Source organism: Pieris napi, chromosome 6, assembly GCF_905475465.1.
Source record: "Pieris napi chromosome 6, ilPieNapi1.2, whole genome shotgun sequence".
Taxonomy (NCBI): Eukaryota; Metazoa; Arthropoda; class Insecta; order Lepidoptera; family Pieridae; genus Pieris; species Pieris napi.
In genome coordinates, this window is record NC_062239.1 from 7,403,416 (window position 1) to 7,428,420 (window position 25,005).

General features: G+C 31.9%; 1 protein-coding gene and 1 pseudogene across 5 annotated transcripts in view; one reads left to right on the forward strand and one right to left on the reverse strand.

Annotated features, from left to right (window-relative positions):
- Positions 1 to 21,910, forward strand: part of LOC125050685 (lachesin) — a 53,541-nt gene extending 31,631 nt beyond the window's left edge. For all 5 annotated transcript variants that reach the window (XM_047650678.1, XM_047650677.1, XM_047650679.1 and 2 more), the window contains exons 5-10: positions 2,929 to 3,102; positions 10,920 to 11,048; positions 14,359 to 14,497; positions 17,508 to 17,656; positions 20,600 to 20,653; positions 21,355 to 21,910. In XM_047650678.1, coding sequence (XP_047506634.1) covers positions 2,929 to 3,102; positions 10,920 to 11,048; positions 14,359 to 14,497; positions 17,508 to 17,656; positions 20,600 to 20,653; positions 21,355 to 21,455 — 746 coding nt within the window. In that variant the 3' untranslated portion in view covers positions 21,456 to 21,910. The remainder of the gene's footprint in view (positions 1 to 2,928; positions 3,103 to 10,919; positions 11,049 to 14,358; positions 14,498 to 17,507; positions 17,657 to 20,599; positions 20,654 to 21,354) is intronic.
- LOC125050756 lies at positions 4,966 to 5,085 on the reverse strand (annotated as a pseudogene).
- Positions 21,911 to 25,005: the final 3,095 nt, after the last annotated feature.

Here is a 25,005-nt window from a genome sequence, read left to right on the forward strand (position 1 = left end):
CTAGTAGCCATGATGCTTAGTTAGGAAGATTACAGTGTTCGATGTTTGAATTTGTCAAAACCATATGACTTTGTTTCGTCAGATTCTTAGGCGTGATGCGGTGCATGCTAGATAGGTACGTTTGTTTACTAACCAATACATATGCAGTCTAATAATACTAACCAATTTAACAAAATATGGGTCAAGGGTCTCAAATAAATAATTATTATTAAATATATACGATCGTTTCTTGCTGTCTTCTCTTTCTTACTTCCTCAGCTTACTCACCAGATGTGATACCGCCGCCCATAGACACTCTCATTGCCAGAGGGCTCGCAATTGCGTTGCCGCACGTTTAAGAATTGGTACGCTCTTTTCTTGAGGACCCTAAGTCGTATTGGTTCGGAAATAGATCGGTGGGCAGCTGGTTCCACGTGGTGCTACGAGGCAAAAAACTGACTTAATAAACGGTCAATTGTGGAACGACGTATTGAGGTGATACGGGTGGAATTTTGTATACTGCCTCGACATCCGATGATAAAACTTTGTACTATTTAATAGCAAAAAAATATTTAACGCATTTAAATACCGTAGTAGTCTGTTGCTACCACGACTGTAAGCACTGTAAAATCCGTAAAAACTTATTAAAAATGTGTAGTACTTTCGTAAACGAAAAGCAATGTCGGTTGTCAAGTAACAGTACATTAAACAGTAAAACAGGCGAGTTGCAGTTCAACTAAGCCGATTAAGAAATTCTTTCATTGAATGTAACCTACATCAAATGACCCCTTTATACTAGTCAATAAGTCGATTTTAAATGCTATGTGATATATCTTTGACTATAGTATTGTCTTTTATTGACATAACTTTTACACTTACTGACAACACTTTTTTACTTACTTACTTTAAAAGCACATGAAACGTGGGTTAAATTTAAAATAATTGTAAATTTATAAAAAAAAATACATACCTTCAATCCGGTAAAAAAGTGTTTTTCTATATCTTTGACTAGTTCTACTTTCTTTATTATATACCTTGCTTTTGTCCACACCGAGGTCCGACTGTCGTTACTAATAAAAGCTTTATACATATTTTATCTGTAATAATAAACAAAAATTGTGAGGCAAACTTCAATATTATATATTACGGTTCTCGATTTACATGCACGGTAAAGATTACGATTCCTTTCCAATTTCGAATTTATTCTGACGTTATTCTGTGAACTATTCTTTTTTCAATTTGTTGTCTGTGGCCTATGAAAATCTATCTTTTTCACGTGTATTAAGGTTTTATTTTGCTCTTTTCATATAAACATTTTGGCAATGGAAATAACATTTGCGGCGGTTTAATAAAAATAAAAATTTATTGTGCTTTAAAATCCGAGCTTAACAGCAAAATATTCGTTCTAAAATTGAACTGTCAAAAGGCGCTTAGGAGGATAACCATTGTCATATTGACGATAAAAATAATTCTAGAACTAAAATCCTCGGAATAGACATTCTATATTCAAATTCTATCCATAAACAAATTGCGTTGTGTCAATAATATGTCATAACGGCTTAATTTCTTTCCCCGTACAGTTAAATCCCGCATGATTGATGTATGATCGTAACGATATTAGTATGTTCGGTCGTAAAAAGCTTATCCCTTGACACTTGCTTTTAAGTGCCAGCGATACAAAATCTATGAAATAACTAAACATTTATGCTGTTCAAGAAATTTTCCTTTTATACAAACTACCCGATTTTATCCTTAATTTTTCTTTGTTAATTTTACAACAACAATAATCTACAAACGGTAAAAAATCAAAACTTGAACAGCGTGACAATTTCTCAAAAAGTTTTTCACTTCGCGCGGGAAAAAGTGAAATTTCCAAAATGTCCTCATGATTTATGTCGTCTTACGGAATAACATGGAATCTTTTTGTTGTTTTAAATGTTTTACTTGGGCCGCTATTTGCATTGAACGCTTTTTTATGGTCTTTTCTGTCTCATTTGATTTGGGTAGAATAAATTTAGGGTTTTAATTTCGCTTAGTCCCTTTTCAGGCATTGAATATTCAGGATTTTAGGGCAAAACTTTCATTCTGATTTGCAATTTTCAAATGTTTTAATGAAGTGCCTTAAGGCGTGTTATTTCGGTTATGAGCTATACAATTTTAAGTGTCTGTTTCACTTTTTTTATAGGCTTTCTTACATGTGGTAGGTTGTCATGTGTATTTTTCGAAAATAATTAATAGCAATATTTTAAATGTTACTCACAATTTTTGCTATTACGAATTAGATAGTAAATAATGAACGGCTTAAAGAATAAAATAATTATCAATTATATATTAAGCTTTGATGAAATAGTTTTCTTTTAAAATTTTAATATAACTAAAATGCTTTATTAAGCGATACATATGACGGTCCAAATTTATTTAATTAAACGGGAATGTAAGACAAAATCTCAATTTAACGTCATTAGCTTGAGTAATCTGCATGTCAGGATGAAATGTCAAATTGAAGGTCATCTTCTAGCAATAATACACCAAAGTAGGGTAATCATTTATGTAATAAAAACGTAAACAGAATTTGAGCTCAGCTTCTGTACTAAAACAGTTTTAAAGAGCTTTGACTAAACTCAACTGACGTGAGACTGATCTTAAATTAAATTATTATGATTTATGTTCACTTTTGTATTTTTTATTTTTCATGTTTCCTTTATTAGTTTAGGTTGGTTTTTGTTCCTGTTTAGTTTTTTTCTTAATAACTATATGAAATATGTATTATTGCATTTCTTGCCTACCTTATCTAATTTAATATTTTTTGTTCCTTTTCTCACAGTTGCAGGTTGCCTGGAAGAGATCGCTCGAAAGCGATAAGGCCGCCAGTTGCCCATACATTTAATTATGATAAATTTTTGTAATGCAACAAAGTGTAAATAAATAAATAAACTTTTTTGTCCGCAGTGCCTCCAGATATAATGAGTGATGATACATCTGGGGACGTATCGGTTCAAGAGTTGGAGAATGCGACTCTCACTTGCAAAGCGACTGGACATCCTGCCCCAAAGATCACGTGGAGGAGGGAAGACCACGAGCCCATATTGCTAAAGAAACCTAACTCAAGAGAGTTTGAAAAAGGTAAGAATGACACGGTTTAACTATTTTCTTGCTTACCTGACGTTCATCCACTACGCTTTGCTTGACATGAATAGGGTTTAAATAACATCAGAATCAATCAAAATTAAAAAGGAATAATTACAGTTACATTGTCTTAATCCAGCCTTGCGATTCTGTAACTCACTTTTCGAACTCTCACAGCAACCAATAAACTACAAGCTCCCTCCTTATCAGAATGCTAAATCGTAAAATGACTGCTTCACGACTGATTTGAGCGCGACCGCCGCTGCGAAAACCGCTGAGGAGTTCGAAAAGTGAGTTACAGAATTGCAAGGCTGGAAGGGGGGAGATATAATGGTATTGGACACATAATTTTTTATGTATTTTTGTAACGTCTATATACAAACTTACTTTAATGGCTACATAATGTATGTGTATGCCAAATCATTTTTATATAATCAATGCTAATGCAAGGATATGAATGGTACCAGTTTTCCTATTAATATTATTAAAAAAACAATAATCATAATGGGATAAAAACATTAGACTATCCTATTACAAATTTAATAAACTTGCTGCACTTCTTAATGATATAAATAAAAACAATATTAAATTCAAATTAAAGAATTATTACAAAAATCAAACAATTATAAATTATGCATAACAATAAATTTATATATAAGACATCTTGAATAAGAATTCTCGTCGAAAACAGATTTCGTGCATCGGCTACATATAGAGCGTCTGATGTTAATGTTTCAATTGGTTTGTGACGTTTGACGGGCAAAACAATTCCTATAATGTTATGATATATTATGTATGACATTGGCCTTAGTATATAAGTTACTTATTTCAATTTGTTCAACTAGTTTGTGTTGTCAAGTTGTTGCCTTTTTTTCTAACTATGAAAACTTGAACTTGACAAAATCGAGTTATTTTAATATAAATAATACAGTAATCACAACTTTCATTCTTCGTCCAAAAACCTTGCTAAACCCTTTTATTTTCGGGATACAATTTTAAGCTAATATATTTTATTGAAGTAATGCTCTATTCGTTTTTGTTTCTGGCCCAAAGTTCAACTGTATAGGCCTAAAAAAACATACATTTCTACATGTTTAATTTTTAAATAAAACCGAGGAAGGATATCAATTCGAAATGTATTTGAATATGAATGAACTGTTTATAAACTAATTAACGCTTTATACATTTAATTCTCTCAGTACAAGGCCAGTTAAATAAAAATATTGTGCATTTTTCTGAAAATAATTTATTATAAAAACAACACAATGAATATTTTAAATAAGTATACAAAAGACTAAAGTGCTTAGCTCAGGCTGTTAAGATCAAACTGAGCACGCCCTCAACTGAAGAGGATTTTAACGACTAATAACGCTATTCGGTATCAAAGGCTCAAAGGCCATATACGAGAAATGCGTGTTCAAAATCGTTTTATTCCTATTTAGTTCGGAGTCAGTGTATGAAATCCTTGATAATTTCCATACGGGCTGAATAAAATAAAATTTTATTAGCTGAAGTTACCGAAGTTTAGCTTAACGTTCAAGTCGCGATATAAGGTAACGTCTATAATGGTATAAACTTTCCGTATTTGACAATTGGGAGTCTTATCTTTTACATTAACTTTTTCATATATTCTAAAATGAGTTTTGAGTTTAGATAAATATGAGATACATAACGGGTATGAGGTAAGACTTTGATATAGCAAAGAGGTTTCTAAATATTTTACAACCATTAAAAAACTTTAGAGGTGTCAAGGGACACCCGGATGGAACGAAATTCCTTTCGATTAATTTATATGTTAATTGGTAATATCATAACAGTATGATAGATTTTCTCGACACCAATCTTACGACGAAAAAAAAAAGCCAACATCACGAGGTGTTCCCAGGCGGTCACCCATCCAAGTACTGACCTCGCCCGACGTTGCTTAACTTCGGTGATCGGACGAGAACCGGTGTATTAGCAAAAAAGTGTCGTGACAACTTTTCGTAAGAATTTATTCCGTCTAGCCCCCTTTCACAACGCGCGATAAGGAACTTCGTTCCAAAAACTTTTTAACTTTGCTTATTTGGATAATGTTTATTTCCCCCCCCCCCCCCCTCCAGAATCTATGAAGCATAGTTTTGGAGACCAAAGGATTGTTGTCGCCTACTTCGCTATACTGAAAAAGCATGCTGCTGAATGCGGGAATGTGTCGGGAAGCCCCACGAGGACATATGATTCAGTTGTTAAACAACTAAAACAATTGTTTAATCGAAAAGCAGATACTAGGACATTTAATGGTCTGTCATGGTAGTGCTACTGATAGCTTAGGCGGGTACTTTGAATTTTTGCCCGTACGTCAAAAAAACGCTAGTGCATAATGTCGCGCCGTTTTATAACGCGTAGAGTTTTTAATTGCATTTCGTTCCCTTAACGACTTTTCGACGTAGTGGCTAATTAAATACGGGGATTAATTAATGTGTACCTACGTTACAACATTACGTGACATGTTGAATTTAATAATAACCTTATTACAATACATAAACATTAATAATTTTTTTAAGATCTGAAAAGGAATACAAAAAAATATCCTTTTATTTCATTACAATGCATACGCATAATGAAATTGAAGAGTGAATACAAAGTAAATTCATTGTGCACATACCTTTGTACTCGAAAGCATCGTCATTTCGTGTCACGCGCGATTATTTTACATTGTGAAAATTCTTTACGTGTCTGCATTATGCTAGAACTTTGAAAATCGTACTTTCATACGATTTCTATGGATAACGTTGTTAAATTACTTCTTTTGTGGTATAATGTGGTTTGAATTTAGAAGTTTTAAAATCGTCGCCACTGGTTAACAACATTCGAAATTCAAACATCGGATGCATTTAATGAACAAGTTAATAGACAGTGGCAGTTTTATTATTAGGAGTTTAAATTTGGAACGTTATTTTATACGAGTCAACCTACGCTATGATAACAAGGGTCAAGCGATAGGCGTTTTCCCAGAGTCGTGTAAGTTATATCAACGAAATCTGTTCGTGATTGAGGAATGAAATCGCTTGTGCATTCCAGGTTTCAAGATGTATTTGAGACATGGTAGTTTCCATAGGCAATCCCCAAATCTTCTCAACAATTAATATATTATTTATTTATTAACACTTTGATGGTTAGTACACATACATTAGATAGCAAAAAAAATAACGATGCAGCGGGCCTTACTGCTAACTAGCGATCTCTTTCAGGCAACCCTTGTAAGGAAAAGAAATACTAAGTGTAAAGTGAATAACTAACTAAATAACAAATTAAAATTATAGATAACGATGTACTTATAAAATTTCTAAATAAACATCTAAAATAGTAAAAAAAAATTAAAGCTAATGTCAAGCGGTATGAATCACTTCAATATCAGCGTCCATGCGTCGGGTTGTCTCTCTTCCTAAAATAGGGCGAGGGGGCCGATGGCTGGCCATGCGTCATACTCGTGGTACTACTTGTGGTGACTGGTCGTACTTGAATTCGTGTATGCGGTGATGTTAGTTATTTCGACTTTGTGTTTGCGTGTTGTTCCCACGAAAGTGTAAGTGCGTGCTCCTATTTCACCATGCCTCCTGCTGATAGAGGACAAGTTTTTGTTTTTAATTTATGTTATTATTATTAATTACTTAAGATGTCATGTGGAACATGGTGCATGGTTGCAGCTCCTTACAAACGTTGTGTATAAAAAAACATGGAGATTATAAAGAGTGGCGGAGAGTTTATTGCCAGTTCTTCTCTTCCGTTCTACGCCCTTGATTTGAGAACTGGCACTAAATGTAAAGTTAGAAGCATTTTATATACATTTCATAAGTGTACATTGTGTTACCTATATGATTAAATGATTTTTGACTTTTGAATAAAATACAAATAATATATTTACGTTACGATAAAAATATCATTCCAAAAGTCACGATTGAAAATACGAAAAGGATGTAGTTAAGAGGTATTTGTGTAGAAGACTTTTTTTAATTAGATTGATGTAAGAAAGCATTTTATCTTGGTTCCACAAAGACACAGAGTAGATATATCTCACGTTGAACGACAGTCTGACTTCGATCGATTACATTATAAATGAATGTCTATGGATAAGCCGCATACTCACAGACATTTATGGATAGATCCAAATGCATTGAAATTAATTCTAAAAACTGTATGTTATAACATTTCCCTTTTTTTGACAAAAAAATAGTCCAATAATACAGGGCTATTACTAATTCTATGTATTATAGCATAGAGCATATATTTTATGGTTCTAAAGTTAATTACTGGCCAAAAAATTTTTCGGGAGTTTTCTTAATAATTGTAAATGAAGTAGACAAAATATGTCTGCGCTATATAGGGGCTTAAAATTATTTAAATGTTTTTATAAGTAAAAGCACAAAAAGCCGTAAAATATATGCTGACTTTATTACTGGAATTGTATTGAATTTATTACAAAATGAAATATTATTCGTTGTCACATATTGATTAAAACTTCAACGTTGGCAACATTAATAAACATTTCATTAACACAAAATTATTTTATTTCTGAATTTAAAAATTAATAGAACATGTTAATTCAGTCCATTATTTCAAAAGGGTAGTACACTTACTACGCTTGACACAATTGACGAGACTAATCAAAAGCATAGTGATCTATATTATTACATCTTTGAAAATTAAGCGTCGAATCCTTAAAGTAAACCGTGTCATGAGCGAAAATGTGAAGATATATTGTGTCCTAAGCCTTAACGGGCGCAGGTGTGTCCGTAAATTGCTCTCGGAGTCTGAGGAGTTCAAGTGAAATATTTTAAGACGTGTGTACAAACCCTTAAATTATGTATTTTATACCGTAAAATTAAATGTAGAAGATAACATCAAAATATGATACCGCAATTATATGAGAATAAAAAGTAAATTGTTATTTGATTTATCTAAATAAAGAGTTGATTTTATAGTTTCGAAGAGTATAAATAAAATCCATTCTTTATTTTAATCAGAAAGACTCGATCACTCGCTTCACCTGATTTTTAAATTGAACTCTTGAAATCGAAAAATAAATTGACATTACTACTTTTATTTAAAAATTGGATATTTTTAAAGGTATTGTTATGTTAATAATACTTCAAAGAATAAAACCTGTAGCAATTGTTTATTGAATACAGATTTGTTTACTTCAAAATACTCTAAATTAAAATATTGAGGTTCGTAAACCTTCCTGAACCAATGCTGGTATTCTGTAACTTCTACTAGTGATCACAATATTTGTATGCAATATAGATATAGTTATCTCAAAATCTGTAGCGCCGTAACAGCCATGGAATGGCCCGGAACCCCCTCTATGTAATCACAGCTGGAAGAAATTACTTGAAAATTCTTAACGAAACACAGTGAGTGGATTTTAAAACATATAAAGAAAAATAATACATTTTCGAATAGCCCTTAACTATCAAATTGCCCTCCTGTGGGGAAACACTGGTCTAGTATATTTATACTTTACTTACGGGCTTTGTTAATACGTAATTCATTTTCTACCCACGCTGAGCTAAATCAATATTCTTATATAAGGTTAAGCATTATTTCGATAAGCACCTACGCCCACACACTAATTACGCTTTTAATATACCTTTTGTATCAGAGTAATCGTTTAATATGCGGAAGTGGCCGAGTGAAATTATAACTTTGTAAATCCATTAGAATTAAGTTTCAAAATGGGTCATTTGAATGGGTTGGCCATTAAAAGTTAATAATAACTTAAATCAATATGTCATTATGATTTAAGTATAGCTTTGTAACGAAACCATTTTTGTATCTATGTATTTAAATTCTAAAATATGATAATGATTTTGGTTCATAATTAAAATTATATCGCCCGTAACATCCCAGTTTTCCATTTAGCAGATTCATTTCTGTGTTTTTACATCGTTCATTATTCTTAAGGTCAGATTGATGCCTTCTATGTCCGTGACACACCTTTGTAATTTTATATCATCACATTACGATGTTATTCTTCACCGTATGAATAAGACAGACTCGACGACTGTCTTTTAAAGCCGATTTAAACCTCACCCATTCACTATTATAACTAATCTTTTATTACGTGGGTAACACTGAACTGGCCAGTTAGAAACATTGCTAATGAATTATTTTTTTAAATTCAATTTTAGAACTCCTTGGTAACCTAATGTAGTATATTGCATTCGTTTGTCATTTGTTTTTCTGAATTGGCGGCAAATCTAAAACTCATGTTACATGTGAAAATTAACCTAACGCGAGAATATTTTCGGTCAATGGTTTATTATGACTTTCGTTGTGGGCTTACTCAACAACGAAGCTATGATAGGCTGCGATTAGCATTTCTTGATGAAGCCCCATCTCGTGCCACTATTTACAATTGGTTTAACTAGTTTAAGCGTTGACGTAGCAATCTCTACGACTACTGAAGATAACATCAGTGCTGTCCGACGCATGATAGAGGAAGATAAGAGAGTGACCTATCAGCAGATGCGGGCCTCATTCTTTGGTCGAAAATGTCGCGACAGTTGTGCTAGAAGATGGAAGGACAGTTACTGCAGGCTGGTATGTCAATCGCTGTTTGCCTGCTGTCTTGGAAAAAATTCGACAGCAGCGCCCTCGAAGCAGGATCCTCCTTCACCACGACAATGCTTCAGCGCACTCCGCAAAACGGACTGTTGAATATTTGACTATGGCAGGTATCGAGATAATGAGTCATCAGCCATGCAGTCCTGACCTGGCACCCTGCGACTTTTATTTATTCCCAAACACTAAAGATAAAATTCGAGGTATTCGCTTTACGAGCCCTGAAGATGCGGTGAAAGCGTACGAAAATGCCATAGAAGAGTGGGCCTACTTCTTTTCTCAGTGGTTCCATCAAATGCGACAACGTGTAGAGAGGAACGGAGATTACTTCGAAAAACAATAAAAGTATTGGCAACTTTCGACATTAAGCCGTTTTTCATTTTCTAAACATTTACGCTGTTACCTAGGTATTAGGATACTTAATATTTAAATGTAATGAATAATGAACGTTGCTGCAGGAAGCTCATAAATTATTAAGCAAAGGTTAAAGTTTAGGCGACGTTCATATAGTAATTAAGTTTTAATAATTTTTGATAGTTTCGTATCCAAATGTATATGAAAAATGTTGTAATTTTGTTGTAATATAAATCTTTCTTATATAATCGATTTTAAAATGTATTAAAAGAGACACACAAGCATTAAAACGATGTTTTAATAAAAATCTACTTTGGTTATGGTCTATTCCACCAAATTTTCTTCCAAAAGTTTGTTACTATTAATAAATACTAAATTGCTTCAAGTGCCCTTAAAAAGTTCGAAGATGGCCCTTGACTTCTCCGGGATACGGGCGGGATATCTGAAAATATGGGACTAATGAGTATAAAATATATGTTTAAACCAATCAATCTCTTATAAGATTGTAGTGAAACACTTCCATGGGAAGAAGTAACAAGCGTCAAGATTTTGACGAATTATTTATTTATTTATTTACAGCCCATGCATGGCCAAACTTAGACTTAAAATAACATAAAACTACAATAAAATACAATTATTAAGTTATTTACAAAATCTTATCCCCTCCAAGTATACTCTCCAATCACAGTATACTACCCCATAAGCTTCCCAAATAGGTCGCTCTCCGGTGAAGAGTCGAGAAACCCATTAAGCAGCGAGAGTAACCGAGGAATGGGCGCTTGTTGTCGCTGGACAGTGTGAGCCGAACGCACAGCAAAAAGGTTATAAAGTAATACTAAATATACATTTTTTTACAGTGGAAAGTTACGTAGGCAGCTCAATGCCACTATGGAGAGTGGATCGGCGGCAAATGGGCGCCTTTCTATGTATAGCATCGAATGATGTACCTCCCGCCGTCAGCAAGCGGATCACTCTTAATGTTAACTGTAAGTTAATACATCATTTAACTTCCTACGATCGTGATAATATTTATTTAACTTTTAAATTATGAGATATTTAGGTGGATTTATTTATACCAACAACACTACAATGTGCAGACATCCAACTTACTGAGTTCGGATTTCCTGTGACGATTTTTTATAAATTAGTACTTCTTAATTGATAGTTAGGAAAATACAATTTAAATATTCAGCTACTTAATTCGTCACCTATATTAAAAAAATTATACGACACGATATAATTGACGACTCATTGGTCTAGTGGTTAGTACCCCTGACTGCGAATCCATGGGTCCCGGTTTCAATCCCCGGCTGAGGCGAACATCGATGTGATGAGCATTTGGTGTTCTGCTTAGGTCTTGGATGTTTAAATATGTATTTATAAGTCTATATATCTATAATATGTATGTATATCCGTTGCCTAGTACCCATAACACAAGCTTCACCAGCTTACATGCTAAGCTGGTGAAGCTTGTGGACTAGGTCAATTGGTGTGAATTGTTTTAAAATAAAAAAATATGCATTATGTCATAATAAGCCACTAAAGCCTTTTTGGTAGGGTCAAATATCAATGGAAACTCGTCATTTTCGTATTGACACACTGCGGTCAAATTACAACAAAATTCGAATTCTATTATTCTATAAATACCATTAATAACCAAACATCATTTGCGTAAATAAACTCTCCAATATCCTGAAAGTGAAATTCCGGAAATGGTTGAAATAGTTTTGCACGGTCATTGAAAAGTGGTTAGTCCGCCAGATTTCGAAATTAATCATACGCGCAAAGTTGCGAGCGCGGCCGAGGGGTACCGCAATACGAATTGTCTGCTAAAGTATTTTCAAACTTAATAATAATAATTTAAATGTCAATAATTAGTTAAATATTTTATGAATTCTGCAAGGCTAATTAGTTCATATAAGATTTGTTTTATTAATAATACCTTAATAGTTTAATTAGATTTAGCTTAGTAAAATAATTGACGATACTTACAAAAGTATTTCTGTAAAGAATATATTTATATTTAATTAAATCATAATGAATACGACATAAAACATTTGAATTATATTTGGGTCAAATCAGCGATTTAAATTAAATAATAAATTGTTTTTACTAAAAGTTCTCTTTAAACCAACATTGTCAATAGCTTCATTTCTCATACCAAATTATCGTTATTAAAGCAAAAATATTCTATTTAGTTTTAGGCTTAAAAACTCTCTTTTATTTCGACTGTTTTCTAGCTACAACATAATTAAAAGGTAAACTTAAAAACTTAGGCAAGGTACAAAGTTTGAAATTTGTAAGTAAAATTACAAATACTTTTATTGCAAAGCTTTTCGGCTTACCTGATCTTAGGCTTCGGTCTGCCAATACCTCTGGGAAGGGTTAACGAGTTACAACGTAATCCGTGAAGGCAGCTCCGATGTCAGCCTTGGAACCTATCCAGGGTTTGACCTCTACTGCCTCGTATATTATGCAATTTTCCGCTTACAATTTGTGATTGAAAAATCTGTTTTACGACGCTTGAATGAAATTTAGTTTACAAATGCTTTTCCTGTTCCATTGAATATGTTTAAACCGTTTTTAATTTCGTACTATTTCTTACTTCCGGTTTATAAAGTGAGGTCAGAAACGCCGCCGCAAAAAAACTAATGTCATTAATATTATTATAGTAATACATCTGTGTTTAGTCTGAAACATTTTTTAATTCACTGGAAATGGAACTTGGTACCGCGAGGTTTAAAGACACGTTATAAAATATACCTCAAAAGCAGCGTTGCATTATTAATACTTGTTAATTTACGCAATTATAAGTTACACAAATTTATAACTATTATTATTATTTTATTATCATCTTTTTTTAAACTAATTTAAACATGTACCACGTAATAATTGTTTTCTAGTTACCCACAACACAGGGCCTCCCTAGTGTGGGGACTAGCGGTATATGAAATCTATCACAAACCCTTTTGTCATTAATAAAGTTTTTATTATTATTATTATTTCATTACATATTAATTTACGTCCTTTTAATAAACCCTGTTTTAATAATATCCAACAATTTATTTTATCTCATCGTTTTCAATACGTTATCTTAGCCATAACCTACATACTGAACATCGATTATATGGCCACCCGTATTATAATTCAGACTTCAAGACTATTTCGTATAGTGAAAAATGTAGGTAGTGCTGCTGGCGTTATGCCAACGACGTGGACTGCATCAGTCACTTCGCACGACGCTCTTGGGATAAAGACCGTTCTATAACTGGAAATTATTGCACTACACATGCGTCAAATAAATTTCCCGATAAGAATATACTTGTACTGGCAACGTTTATTTTAATTCGTATAAAAGTCATAATTCAACGTGACATTGTATGGGATATTATTCGATATATTTATTATTCGGATCAATGAGTCTGCGTAAAATATAACTGCGCTTGTTACCATGGTTACTATTTATGGATAAATACGAATAAGCTGTTCGTTTGATGAACGCTACAAGGTACTAACACGGCTGGGACTGCGAACATAGTATGCAAGATACAACATTTTAATAAAGAATGTGTTAGCTCTTTGAATTAAAATAAAAAATGTGTGCGTGTACTAGGTGTACACACGTAAGAAGTGAAACTTCTTTATGACCTTATTTTTCGAAAAATGATCTACTATATGCAACTTTACAGAAATTGGTTAAATAAAGTTAAATTAGATAAAGTTTAACAAAAGGCTTTTATTATCATAGACATATAAGACAAACACAATTATTTCATTTTAACTTATTACTGTACTACTATGTAGTACTAAGATTATTACAGAATTTCATTAATTCTAATAGAATTATTAGTATTACTATCATTGTTATCGATATTATATATTTTTGTTACTAATGGCTTCGAATCTCTTCGGATCAACCGTGGTAGGGACAAGAAAAAGATGGCGCGTAACCGAAAAATTTGACAAATGTGTGTAAATTTTTTTCCAACGCCGATAAAGAAGTTTGACTTCAAAAAGCAACATGGCGCGTAACCTGCTACAAAATTTCTCCCATACGTCGATAAAGAAGTTTCACTTCAAAAGATGGCGCGTAACGGAAAAATGTGACGCGTAACCAAAAAATGTTACACTACATTTTTTTCCAATCCCGATAAAGAAATTTCACTTCAAAAATAATATCTGCTTTTAAAAGCAATAAAATCCTGGTACTAATATAATATCGGTGTATCGGATTTCCTTTATCTTTTGACTGTTATAGTATAAATGTTTTAAATCATATCTTTTCTTTCCAACCAGTTGCTCCAACAGTTAAAGTTCCAAACCAGCTGCTAGGAGCACCCTTGGGGACGGATGTCAAACTCAAGTGCTACGTGGAGGCATACCCAAATACAATTAACTATTGGATCAAAAATAGAGGAGAAATGCTACTAGATGGGTAAGAAAAATATATCCTTCGAAATAAAACCTAATTTATAAATCAACGTGTATGCAAAAATTAAATTTTTCTATTCACCGCGAGACAGCTAATTTTCGAGAACCTGAATACTTGGAAATAAAACTAAAATGTTTGCCTTTCCAATTTGCTTTTGAACGTAATTTTAGCCGGTTTCGACTTATTATTTTTGTCTGTTCCTTGGTTCATTAAATTCTGAGAAAGATGTTTTTGAAACTTTATACAAGAAACATGTAGTGCACAGAGCTGTGTATACTATAATTAATGAAGAAGAAATTTAGGAGAATAATAATTACATCATTCATCACCCATATAATTAATGAATCAATATAATAGTCAGCGTTGCGCTTTCTTAAGTTCTCATGTTATTTTCATACGTGTATAAACGTACAAAATAATGTAACATACATGTGCAAAGAATGATATGATTAAGTCTAACTAGACTTTATAATGGAAGACAAAAAGGCAACACTAGTTTACAAAATTCAACCAAAGCTTGAATATTTTACAAATATGTTTGCAAGACAACGTCTTGTTATAACAATAGCAACGTCTTGTTATAACAATAGCAACGCCTTGTTATAACAATAGCAACGTCTTGTTATAACAATTGAAAGTTATAAACGATAGATAAATCTTTTACGCCGTGCAAAAATAAGCTAAGTTATACTTTTTAAACAAAATAATTCAGCGCACGTCAGGTTATGGGTTAATGTAGCGTTATTCTTAATGATTCGTTAAAAGCGAGTTTTGTGCCAAATTTCGCTAAAGTTTCGGTTGTATCTTTCGTATTATGGCATTGTTCTATTAAAACTTCCCGACATTTTGATACAAAGGCTCTAGGCACTATTCGAAATTTATTATTATTTAGTTTTGCTTAAAATTTTTGTGAAACTCATATTAAATGAGCAATGATGACTAAACTTAACTTCGTTTCGTGATTAAAGTTGGGAATTTGTATAAGCTTCTTTTCATTACACTTAATTATATCTAATTATAAACAAAAGCGTTATGTTACTGAAAGTTATCTCTTTTGAGTTTTGACACAAGCGCATTTATCAAAATTTTGTTAAATAACGAGTATTATGTAGTATAAAATAATTATTTATAATAATTTTATTTAATTTATTTTATAATATTAAAAAGCGTGATTTTGTGTAAATAAGACAATATTTTTATTTAATAACGGAAAAAAACACGTTTACAATTTATATAAATGCAATTTATACATATTATACAAAAGTATTGCTAGTGACTCTTGTATGACAAGTAAGTGTTCAGATCACTTAAACCAGTTCAGGTTTTTAAATAATGATCTCATAACCATGGAGGTTGACCCTCTCTGCCTAGACCAGACCTTACATTATCACAATTGTTTATAGATACTGTTACAAAATAGTTTTATTAGTAGACTAGCCGTTTCGCGCCCGCTTTGCTAGACGAATTAAAATAAATTTTATGTTTCATTATTTTATTTTTTTTCATATTTTTATTATTCTTCTTTTTAACTTCCCGCTAAGAAAATTTAAATATTTCGAAAATCGAGTTTTTAACAGATGTTGACGTTTTGCGGTTCTAGGAAGCCTCTTTTGTTTTTATTAGCGGGAAAAATTTTCATAAAAGTAAAACAGAAATAAAAAAATGAAGGAACGTTGGAATTAATAGCCATAAACCATCTAGGAAAAATTTTGCATCGAATGGTGGTAGTTTCATGTCGATACGATCAGTGGTTTAAGCGTGAAAGAGCCTCAAACGAACACCATTTTCTTTTTATTTTATTAGTAGATATTTACAGATTCTCTATAAAGACAATTCATATCGCTCACTTAAGCATTTCATTATAAACACACTCACGCGCGCGTTATTTATAAAAAAAATACATCTGTGTGACGCGAATCCCAAATCCGCCCTTGTAATGACAAACAGAACATAACCTCATATGTTGCTCTTAAATCGTTTTGAAAAGTAGATATATAATATGCTTGATAGTTTAGAACGTTCTAAACCCTTGATACAATTATGAATTGTAGCCGCAAAGGGCCCCGGCATAATTACTTCCTTTCAATTTGATTGATGACGCTTTAAGGATGAAAATAACACTTCTAATACCGTAAGCTACCTTTTAGGTAAGTGGCTTTCGAAAGGGTTACTTAAAATGAAATATATACCAGGTTTTATTAAATGTTGCGCTCTAATAATCCCAATATCATTTTTTTGCTCTTCAAGATACCTTGCAAACGCACAGGTCGAGATTAAAAATGGTGCTTAATTTAATACGTAAATTACTGATTTAAGTACATAATATATTTAAGATATATGCCACATGCTGTAAAGCAGCACTACTCTAACTATACCTTGTATGAAAGTATGATGTTTTTACTTAGCCTACCTTTTTAGTTGTTACGTACCAATGAAACGTTTTACTATGCTACCCCATAGAGATTTTTCGCTTTTGCGAAATCTTAGTACTAAATACATTTTTTTTATATTTTCCAATTTCTAACTCCATAAAACTTCCTTACAGTTCCAGGAATAAAATTTAAAAATTACTCAATTTGTCCAGCTGTCTTCGAAGTTTTGCGCTTAGCAACATATTCTGCTATTAATTTTTATTTTTATAGATATTCTGTGTTGTGATGCGTCTGTTATACTTCCTAATGCAAACTATAATGCGCAATAATTCGGACAATAATTGAAATAATTTTAAATATCAATATATAAAATTATGTAAGTTAAGAGTATTGTAAATACTGTATGTTTGTGTGGTAAATACCGACAATCAATCGATATGGATATCGTCATTAGCGGGCTTAGTGGGCTCATGTGGGTAAAGTGCGAGCACAAAAGACACGAATAATTATCGTAAAATATTTAATTTAGATTGAATTATAACTAGAAGCGGGTTTAGAGCAGCGATCTCACTTTTAATCACAATCTACTAGACCCAACTTTTGTTTATAAAATATAAATAAAATGTACTTTTTATTTTTAGCCCAAAGTACACAATACGCGAAGAGAAGTCGTCCTACAAAGTATCGATGTGGCTGACCATCAGACAATTCGCAAAGAGTGATATCGGTACATACAACTGTGTCAGTACCAATTCATTGGGGAAAAGTGAAGGGACTCTGCGGTTGTATGGTAAGAAGCGATTTTTATAAAAATACCAACTTATAATAAAAATAAATCAGTGGCGCTACAACTTGTTTAAGCCTGGGCCTCAGACTTCTGAATCTGTTTCATGATCATTTTTCAATCTAGGGCAAGTAGGTGATCAGCCTGCAGTACCCGACACACGTCGTCGACTTTTTGGGTCTGAGACAAGCCGGTTTCGACGCTATGTCTTCCTTCACCTACGACCTCAGGAATGAGAGTCGCACGCTGAAGCCACTTGGCCAACACTGCTCATACCAACTTTTAATAATACTTTATATAACTGTTTAGTTCACGATATTTACACTGTTATTATTGGTTAGCGACAACGCCAGTATAGCAAAGGTACTCTGCAACTCCCAATAGCTATCCCGATGGGGAATTTTTTACTGCGTGATTCAAAAGTTATACCAGCGTTATGATATTGAGAGAACTACATAGGAATTGCATACAAAAACACATTTGGAATTGTTATTGAAAGTTACACAGTGGCCGCTGTCGTAGCAACATACATCCTTTATTGAACATTTTAGTAGGCCTTATAGTGTCGAGACTTAAATCAGAACGCGTCTGCTTCAGACATATGACAAAAGAATATTTAAAAGCAACTGCCAGTAAATCTTAATTTTTTATTTTATTTCAACATGTACTACAACCCCATCTTTTTCTAATTTATCTCAGTGATCGTTCTCTTTTCTGGGCTGTTACTTGTATAAAAAAATTAACAAAACTCTTAATATATATCCTAAAACTAATGTGTAAAAATAAGTCTTTTTAGAAAGTATATACGCATTTGACTTGTCAATAAATAAATAACAAGGCAATTACGGAGTATTGTTAAATACACAGGAACTTAAAACTATGTCATTAGTTAATATGGAAAAATATAAGTTTTCACATGCGTGCAAATTATGTGCGTGAGAAGGATTCATAACAGTTTTCGAGGACCATAAAGATGAATAAAAGGATTTTACGAACATTATCTATGGTAATGGCACATCCATTACGGATAAATACATCATCTTGTATGCTTTACAATTAATGCATTAAATGTAATAAAATATTACTTGAAAAATATATTGTCTTCCTTTGTTAAATTAATTTACCCTATTTTATGTTACGTTGACATCGGAAGACAAAACATATTATGCAATTTATGTATTTGGTCAGGATTTAAGTTAGTTACTACTTAGAGCCTAAATTAAATGTCTTAACATGTGACTATAGGTTATAGTCAAGCGACCGAAGATCTACGAATATGTAACAAAATAATGTTTCATCACAGGTTAAACACAATTTGACATTTGATATGAATTATTTTAATAAAACAGTCCACTCTGAATTCTATAGAATTCCCGGTACATTTTGTTACATCGCCCATCGTCCTATTTATTTTCTAAAAAAGATACGTGGAAAAACACACCACTACCAGTATGTTTCACAAACATTAACAATGTGTTCGAAAATGAAAAGTTCTTCGTATGAATAGAGGCAGTATCAAAGCCGGCAATAAAATTAAAAGCAAATATCGAGACTGCGAGAATATGTCGATATGAAAGTATCATTTCGAGGAAAAATCGTATACAATTGGCAAAGGATCTTCGCTTAGCGGCCTTTCGCTGGCAAACTGCCCGTATCTACTAATATCGACTTTATTGTTAAAGATAACATAAATTCTTAGATGTCTTATGTACAAAAACTAAACTGTCTATCTCTTTTCATTATTCTTAAACACTATTTGATAGAAAGAGACGAATGAGTACAGTGCATTTAGACTCAATTAGGATTTATGAAGAGGATTTAGTAATAATTCTTATGTAATTTATGGTTAATGGGAATAACAGCAAAATGTGAAATATTAAGTGTAACCCAGAGAGTCTTGGAAAGAAGCATAATAAAGAAAAGAACAATTAACATAATTAGTAACAAGAATTTAAGAGATAAAACAGGGTTTGCTGACCTTGTGTATAAAACAAAAGTGCTAAAATGGAAATGGGCATACCATAAGAGGAGCAGATAAATGGAGCAAAATTGTAACACTATGGCAACCAAGAGGCCATAAAAGAAATAGAGGTAGGCAATTTAAAAGGTGGGCCGATGAAATCATGTAAATGGCTGGAAAGACTAAGACCTGGACGAGATTGGTATACAATAAGGAAAAATGGAGGCCTTTGCCCGTAGGCACACAGATTATCGTAGATTAAGAAAAAAATGTGCGTGTATGACCTTATTTTTCGAAAAATTATCTATATCCAACTAACTTTACAGAAATTGGTTAAATAAAGTTAAATTAGATAAAGTTTAACAAAAGGCTTTTAATATCACAGACTTGAATACAAATAATACAATTATTTCATTTTATCTTATTACCACTAAGATTATTACAGAATTTAATAAATTGTAATATAATTTTTAGTATCATTGTTATAGTTATTATAAATTTTTGTTATTAATGGTTTAGAATCTCTTCAAATCCACCGTGGTAGGGACGAGAAAAAGACGCGCGTAACGGTCAAATGTGACGCGTAACCGAAACATGTGACGCGTAACCGAAAAATGTTACACTAAATTTTTTTCCAACCCCGATAAAGAAGTTTCACTTCAATAAATAAAAAAATGGCAATAACAAATTTAAAATAAGTTGCTTCCGACATCACACGTGTGTGGCTCAGGCTGGGTTCAATTTCCGGCGAAACAATAAATTATTCATCTCCGGAGTTAGTCTTAAAAATTCATAAATGAAACAGACGACCTTTGTTACATATGTCTTCGTCCGGTATGCACACAAAAACAAAACACGGTCGAGATCTCAGTTCTCTAAAGAAAATATATTTTATATGCGACAGGATACCTAAAATTACTTAACCCAGACACAAATAGAAAAAAAAAGATTTTGAGCGACAATTTTTAATCCAGACCTCGTCATTTCAGAAATTAAACTCAACTCGCCAGAGGACTTCAGCAATCAAATAAGCGTGGCGGGAGGTTCGTACACATTTTTCTTAAAACTTATCATTTTTTAGCATTCCCATTTGAATTTCAGCTTCAAAACTGTTTGAACAAAATATTTTGAACTCTAAATTTTCAGAAATTATAAAGCAAACGAATTTTTTACTCGGAAACCGTCACATCAATCCATTAGGGATAAACCGATATTTTAAAGTAAAATCGGAAACTAAGAATTTAATTTAAATTTGTCCTACAAAAATCTGTTGCATTTTTTAATCCGACATGATTAAAATAGTTAAAAAGGAATGTATGCCCACTGCACAGTGTGGCCAACCAATTATTATGTACGAAATATTTTTTATTGAGGATGGGTCGGTATTGAAGATTTTTTTATCAAACGTCTCTTAATATTATGAGAAACATTATTAGAAATATCTAACTTAAAACAATCATAGATTAGGTAACTAACGAATAGACAAATAAAATTGCATGGGTTTCGGGTGGATCTTTTACTAGAATTCGTTGCCGCTACGACTTAATAGTACTATATATTTTACATACCTATACGCTGAATCATGATTTAATCCTACGCATTGTATAATGAAAAAAAAATGCATGTATATGCATTATTCTACTAGCGCCTACATTACTGTTCCATCCTGTATATTGTATTATCGTTTAAATCTTCGTTTTCACCGTATTACCTTCTGAAGTGTTAAAAGTGATTTCTTCTCCAGGTCTAACAGAAGCTGCCAAAGCGAATTCACAGGAAAGGTTACATATAAGACGGACATTGTTAATATTAATAGTAAGTTGTGTATATTTGTATGTACTGTAGAGATTGTTTAAATAAACGCGAAAATGTATGCTTTAAAGTAATTCAATTACATTGTTTAAAATTGTAAATATAAATAAGATTGTGTTGGTATTGTTATTTTGCTGGGATCTATAGTATGTCGTATTTTTGCGACCTCTTCAACAATAATCATTGATTTAAAAGCATAATAAATGATACATCTTAACTTTCCTCCACACTATTTATTGGTGTAAATAGTTGATATTTGAGTATATCGCATTTATACGGGCAGACATTTTATACTAATTATTACTTATGTGCGTACGATGATTGCTAATAGAATCTAAGTGTAAAACGGGAAGCAACTTTTCTCTATTATTGTTACTATAATAAATAGAACACAGTCCATTGATGCAATCTGAATTAAACCTTGTTAAAAAGTGTAAGCGAAATACCGAAAACTACGTGCTTTATACTATATATGTGCATCAGTTATTATTTATTTAAATTATTGTATAAACTGGAAAATAACATGATCCTGAAATAAAATTTTCACAGGAGCGTGGGGATACGTGTTTGTTATATAATCTGTTTTTGAGAAAAATAACATTATTATTAATAATAATGATATCAGGTAAAATATTGTAAATGTCCGTATACTAAATCTTATTTTCTACACACATTATTCAATAATAATAATTATTAAGTTTACTATTATTTAAAATATAACACTAAGTAAGTTAATGTAATATGCGATAACATATGTATCGTATACAACGGTATGAATAAGTATTGAAAATAAATAGAGAGCTAAAAAGCATAGTACGTTCATGAAGGTTTATTAAATAAAAATACTTGCATTACATTCTATAGATCTCAGTTTTAGTATTCATACTTATTGGCAAGGGGAAAATTAGTGAAAAGCAATGTTACATTTAAATGAAATACATTTACTCTATTTCACTTAAATGTATGTAAGACTTTTAACATTTACATTAACAAATCTAGATAGAATTAACCCTGTCTTAGTGTGATATAATAAGGTATATTAAATGTTTCGCTTAGAGTCGCCAAAATATCGTTTACATTATGTAAACTACGCTCGATAATAAGACTGTTTACAACAAATAAACTGATAATGTAATTGTAGTTTGTTTTTATTAATATGTGCTCCTTTATAAAGAAATTTATGACTGATTGGTAACCTTCAGAGACTGATCAAGAGTTCTGACCGCTCTAGGCTACTTATCAGGATGCGCCCCCGCCAGGTGACAGGTGTGTTACGGTCGGTCTAAAAGTAGTATTTTAGTTTTGACTTTGTTTACTAGTGTGAAAATTTTAACATGATTCATACTATCTATAAAAATTATCAGATCGATCAGATAATTTTTATAGATAGTATTAATATGTGCTCAGTAGTAGTAATATGTGCTCCCTTTTTATAAAGAAATTCATGACTGATTGGTAACCACTAACCTTGTAAACATTTTGGGTTCTTAACTTTAAGATAATTTTTGGTTAACATTCGGTGAAGAATCACTGAATCAATTGTAATTATTAGTAAAAAAAGTGCGTGCGTACAAAGTACACATGTCAGAAGTGGAACTTTCTTCGAAAACTAATTTTTAAGTCTTGTTTATATTTATACAAATCTAAAAGTTTAGATTTCCGAGACTTAGAGGGAGAAAAAAGGAAGATATGTTAGGAGTTTTACTGTCATTAAAATATTGAATGAAATTTAATAATAAAAACATGTGGCATTTCAATTTACAATTCTTCATTTGAGATTTCAATTTTTTTTGCATAAAATATAAAATACTAATATTTCATAAATTCTCTTTACGAAATTTAAATTTTAAAAATAGAATTTCTTTACGTTATTCGCTCTTCTCACTCTCTCTCAATCGGTCTCAATCGCTCTCCCCCTTTTATTCTACAAAACTGTTCATCTTCATGACGCTCTGTAAAAAATTTACCCTCTAGCGCCTAAAAAGTTTCACTTCAATAATGCTTCTAAATTCACACTGACAGTTCTGAAATGATGGACATGAACTAGCGATACTGTTTAATATCGCCTAGGTTTTTGTTTTGCAAAATGTTTCTGAGCAACCATCTTGCTCTTCATTACATGTTAAAGCAATTGATTATTTAAGTCAAAAATTTATAAGAGAAACAAACGTTAACCTCTATTAGCAATAGGCAATAATATTATTTTTTATATAAATTTCCACACATACATTGTCTAAAGTTCAATGAAGCATATCTAATATATCAATACTAAAGCTTGCGATCAAAATAATCTTTTATACATATTCAAGTGATATTTTCCAGCTGAAATACTGAATACATATTGGAAATATTTCAAAGTGATACTCAGCATTTCTTTATGTAAGATTATAATAAGCTCAAACGAAGCGCACACAAAATACATGTATTGAACTTCTATTTATATATATTATTTGGTTCTAAAGAAATCCAATACGAATGAACTTTCAATGTGAAAGATTTTTGATGATGGAATTGAATAGTAATTTTTCATATTACTAAGATCGCCAAGCAATATATATCTTTATATACCAATTCTTCGGTAAATCATCAAAAAAACGCTACATCCGTAGTGGCACTAAAACCTTTTAGGCCTGGGCTTAAGATTTGGGTCTTAGGTATGCTGGTTTCCTCACGATGTTTTCCATCAGCATACGAGTAAGTGTTAACTCATAGAATGACTAGGTGCACAGTCGGGTTTGAACCTACTACCTCAGGGATGCAAGTCGCACACTGAAGACACTATGCCAACACTGCTTTTAGTAAATATTTAATTGAAATTATATAAATACTCCAATAAACACTTGGTTTTATAAAGTACTTGTATGTATATTTATAAATAATATATATATACATATATAATATAATATATATTTATGATATTATATATTATTTAGATAATATCGTGTTTCTTACTGTGGTTATCATTTGTACATGGCAATGTCATCGTAGCCATTGAAACAAACACTGTTTTATGTTTAGCCTAATATTAAATAAGACCGAACAAGTATTACTTGGTTCTTAACTAACATGTCTTAACATAAAGTAGTTTTTCTCTTTAAGTATTATAGTTAAAACTTTTCTTTTGTATATTATAACGACAAGACTAATGCATAAAGTTTTTATAAATTCAGCTTCCCAATGAGAAACTTGAAATTAAAAATTATTTACAAACAATTTTGAAAAAATTCACACAAACATTCCGATACCTTTCCCAAAAATTCTGACGTTTATACAGGTATTTTCCGTCCGTGGGTACATTTTCCTATAATGCGATCTCATGAAATAAATTTACGTGAAATTTATGTATATGTGTGCTCAAATAATTTATTAATGTAAAAAGATCAAAATTATAAGAAACTTGATTTAACTTAATTGATTTGATTTTTGATGCTCATATTTGAACAATAAGATATCAATAACATGATTTGACTTTCACTAGCTGAGATACTAGGAAACCCTAAGGTAACTTGTTAGTGTTATCAAAACGCTTAGGTGCAGAACAAACAGGATAACGGAACGGGAATCATACTTACCGCTAAGTCTT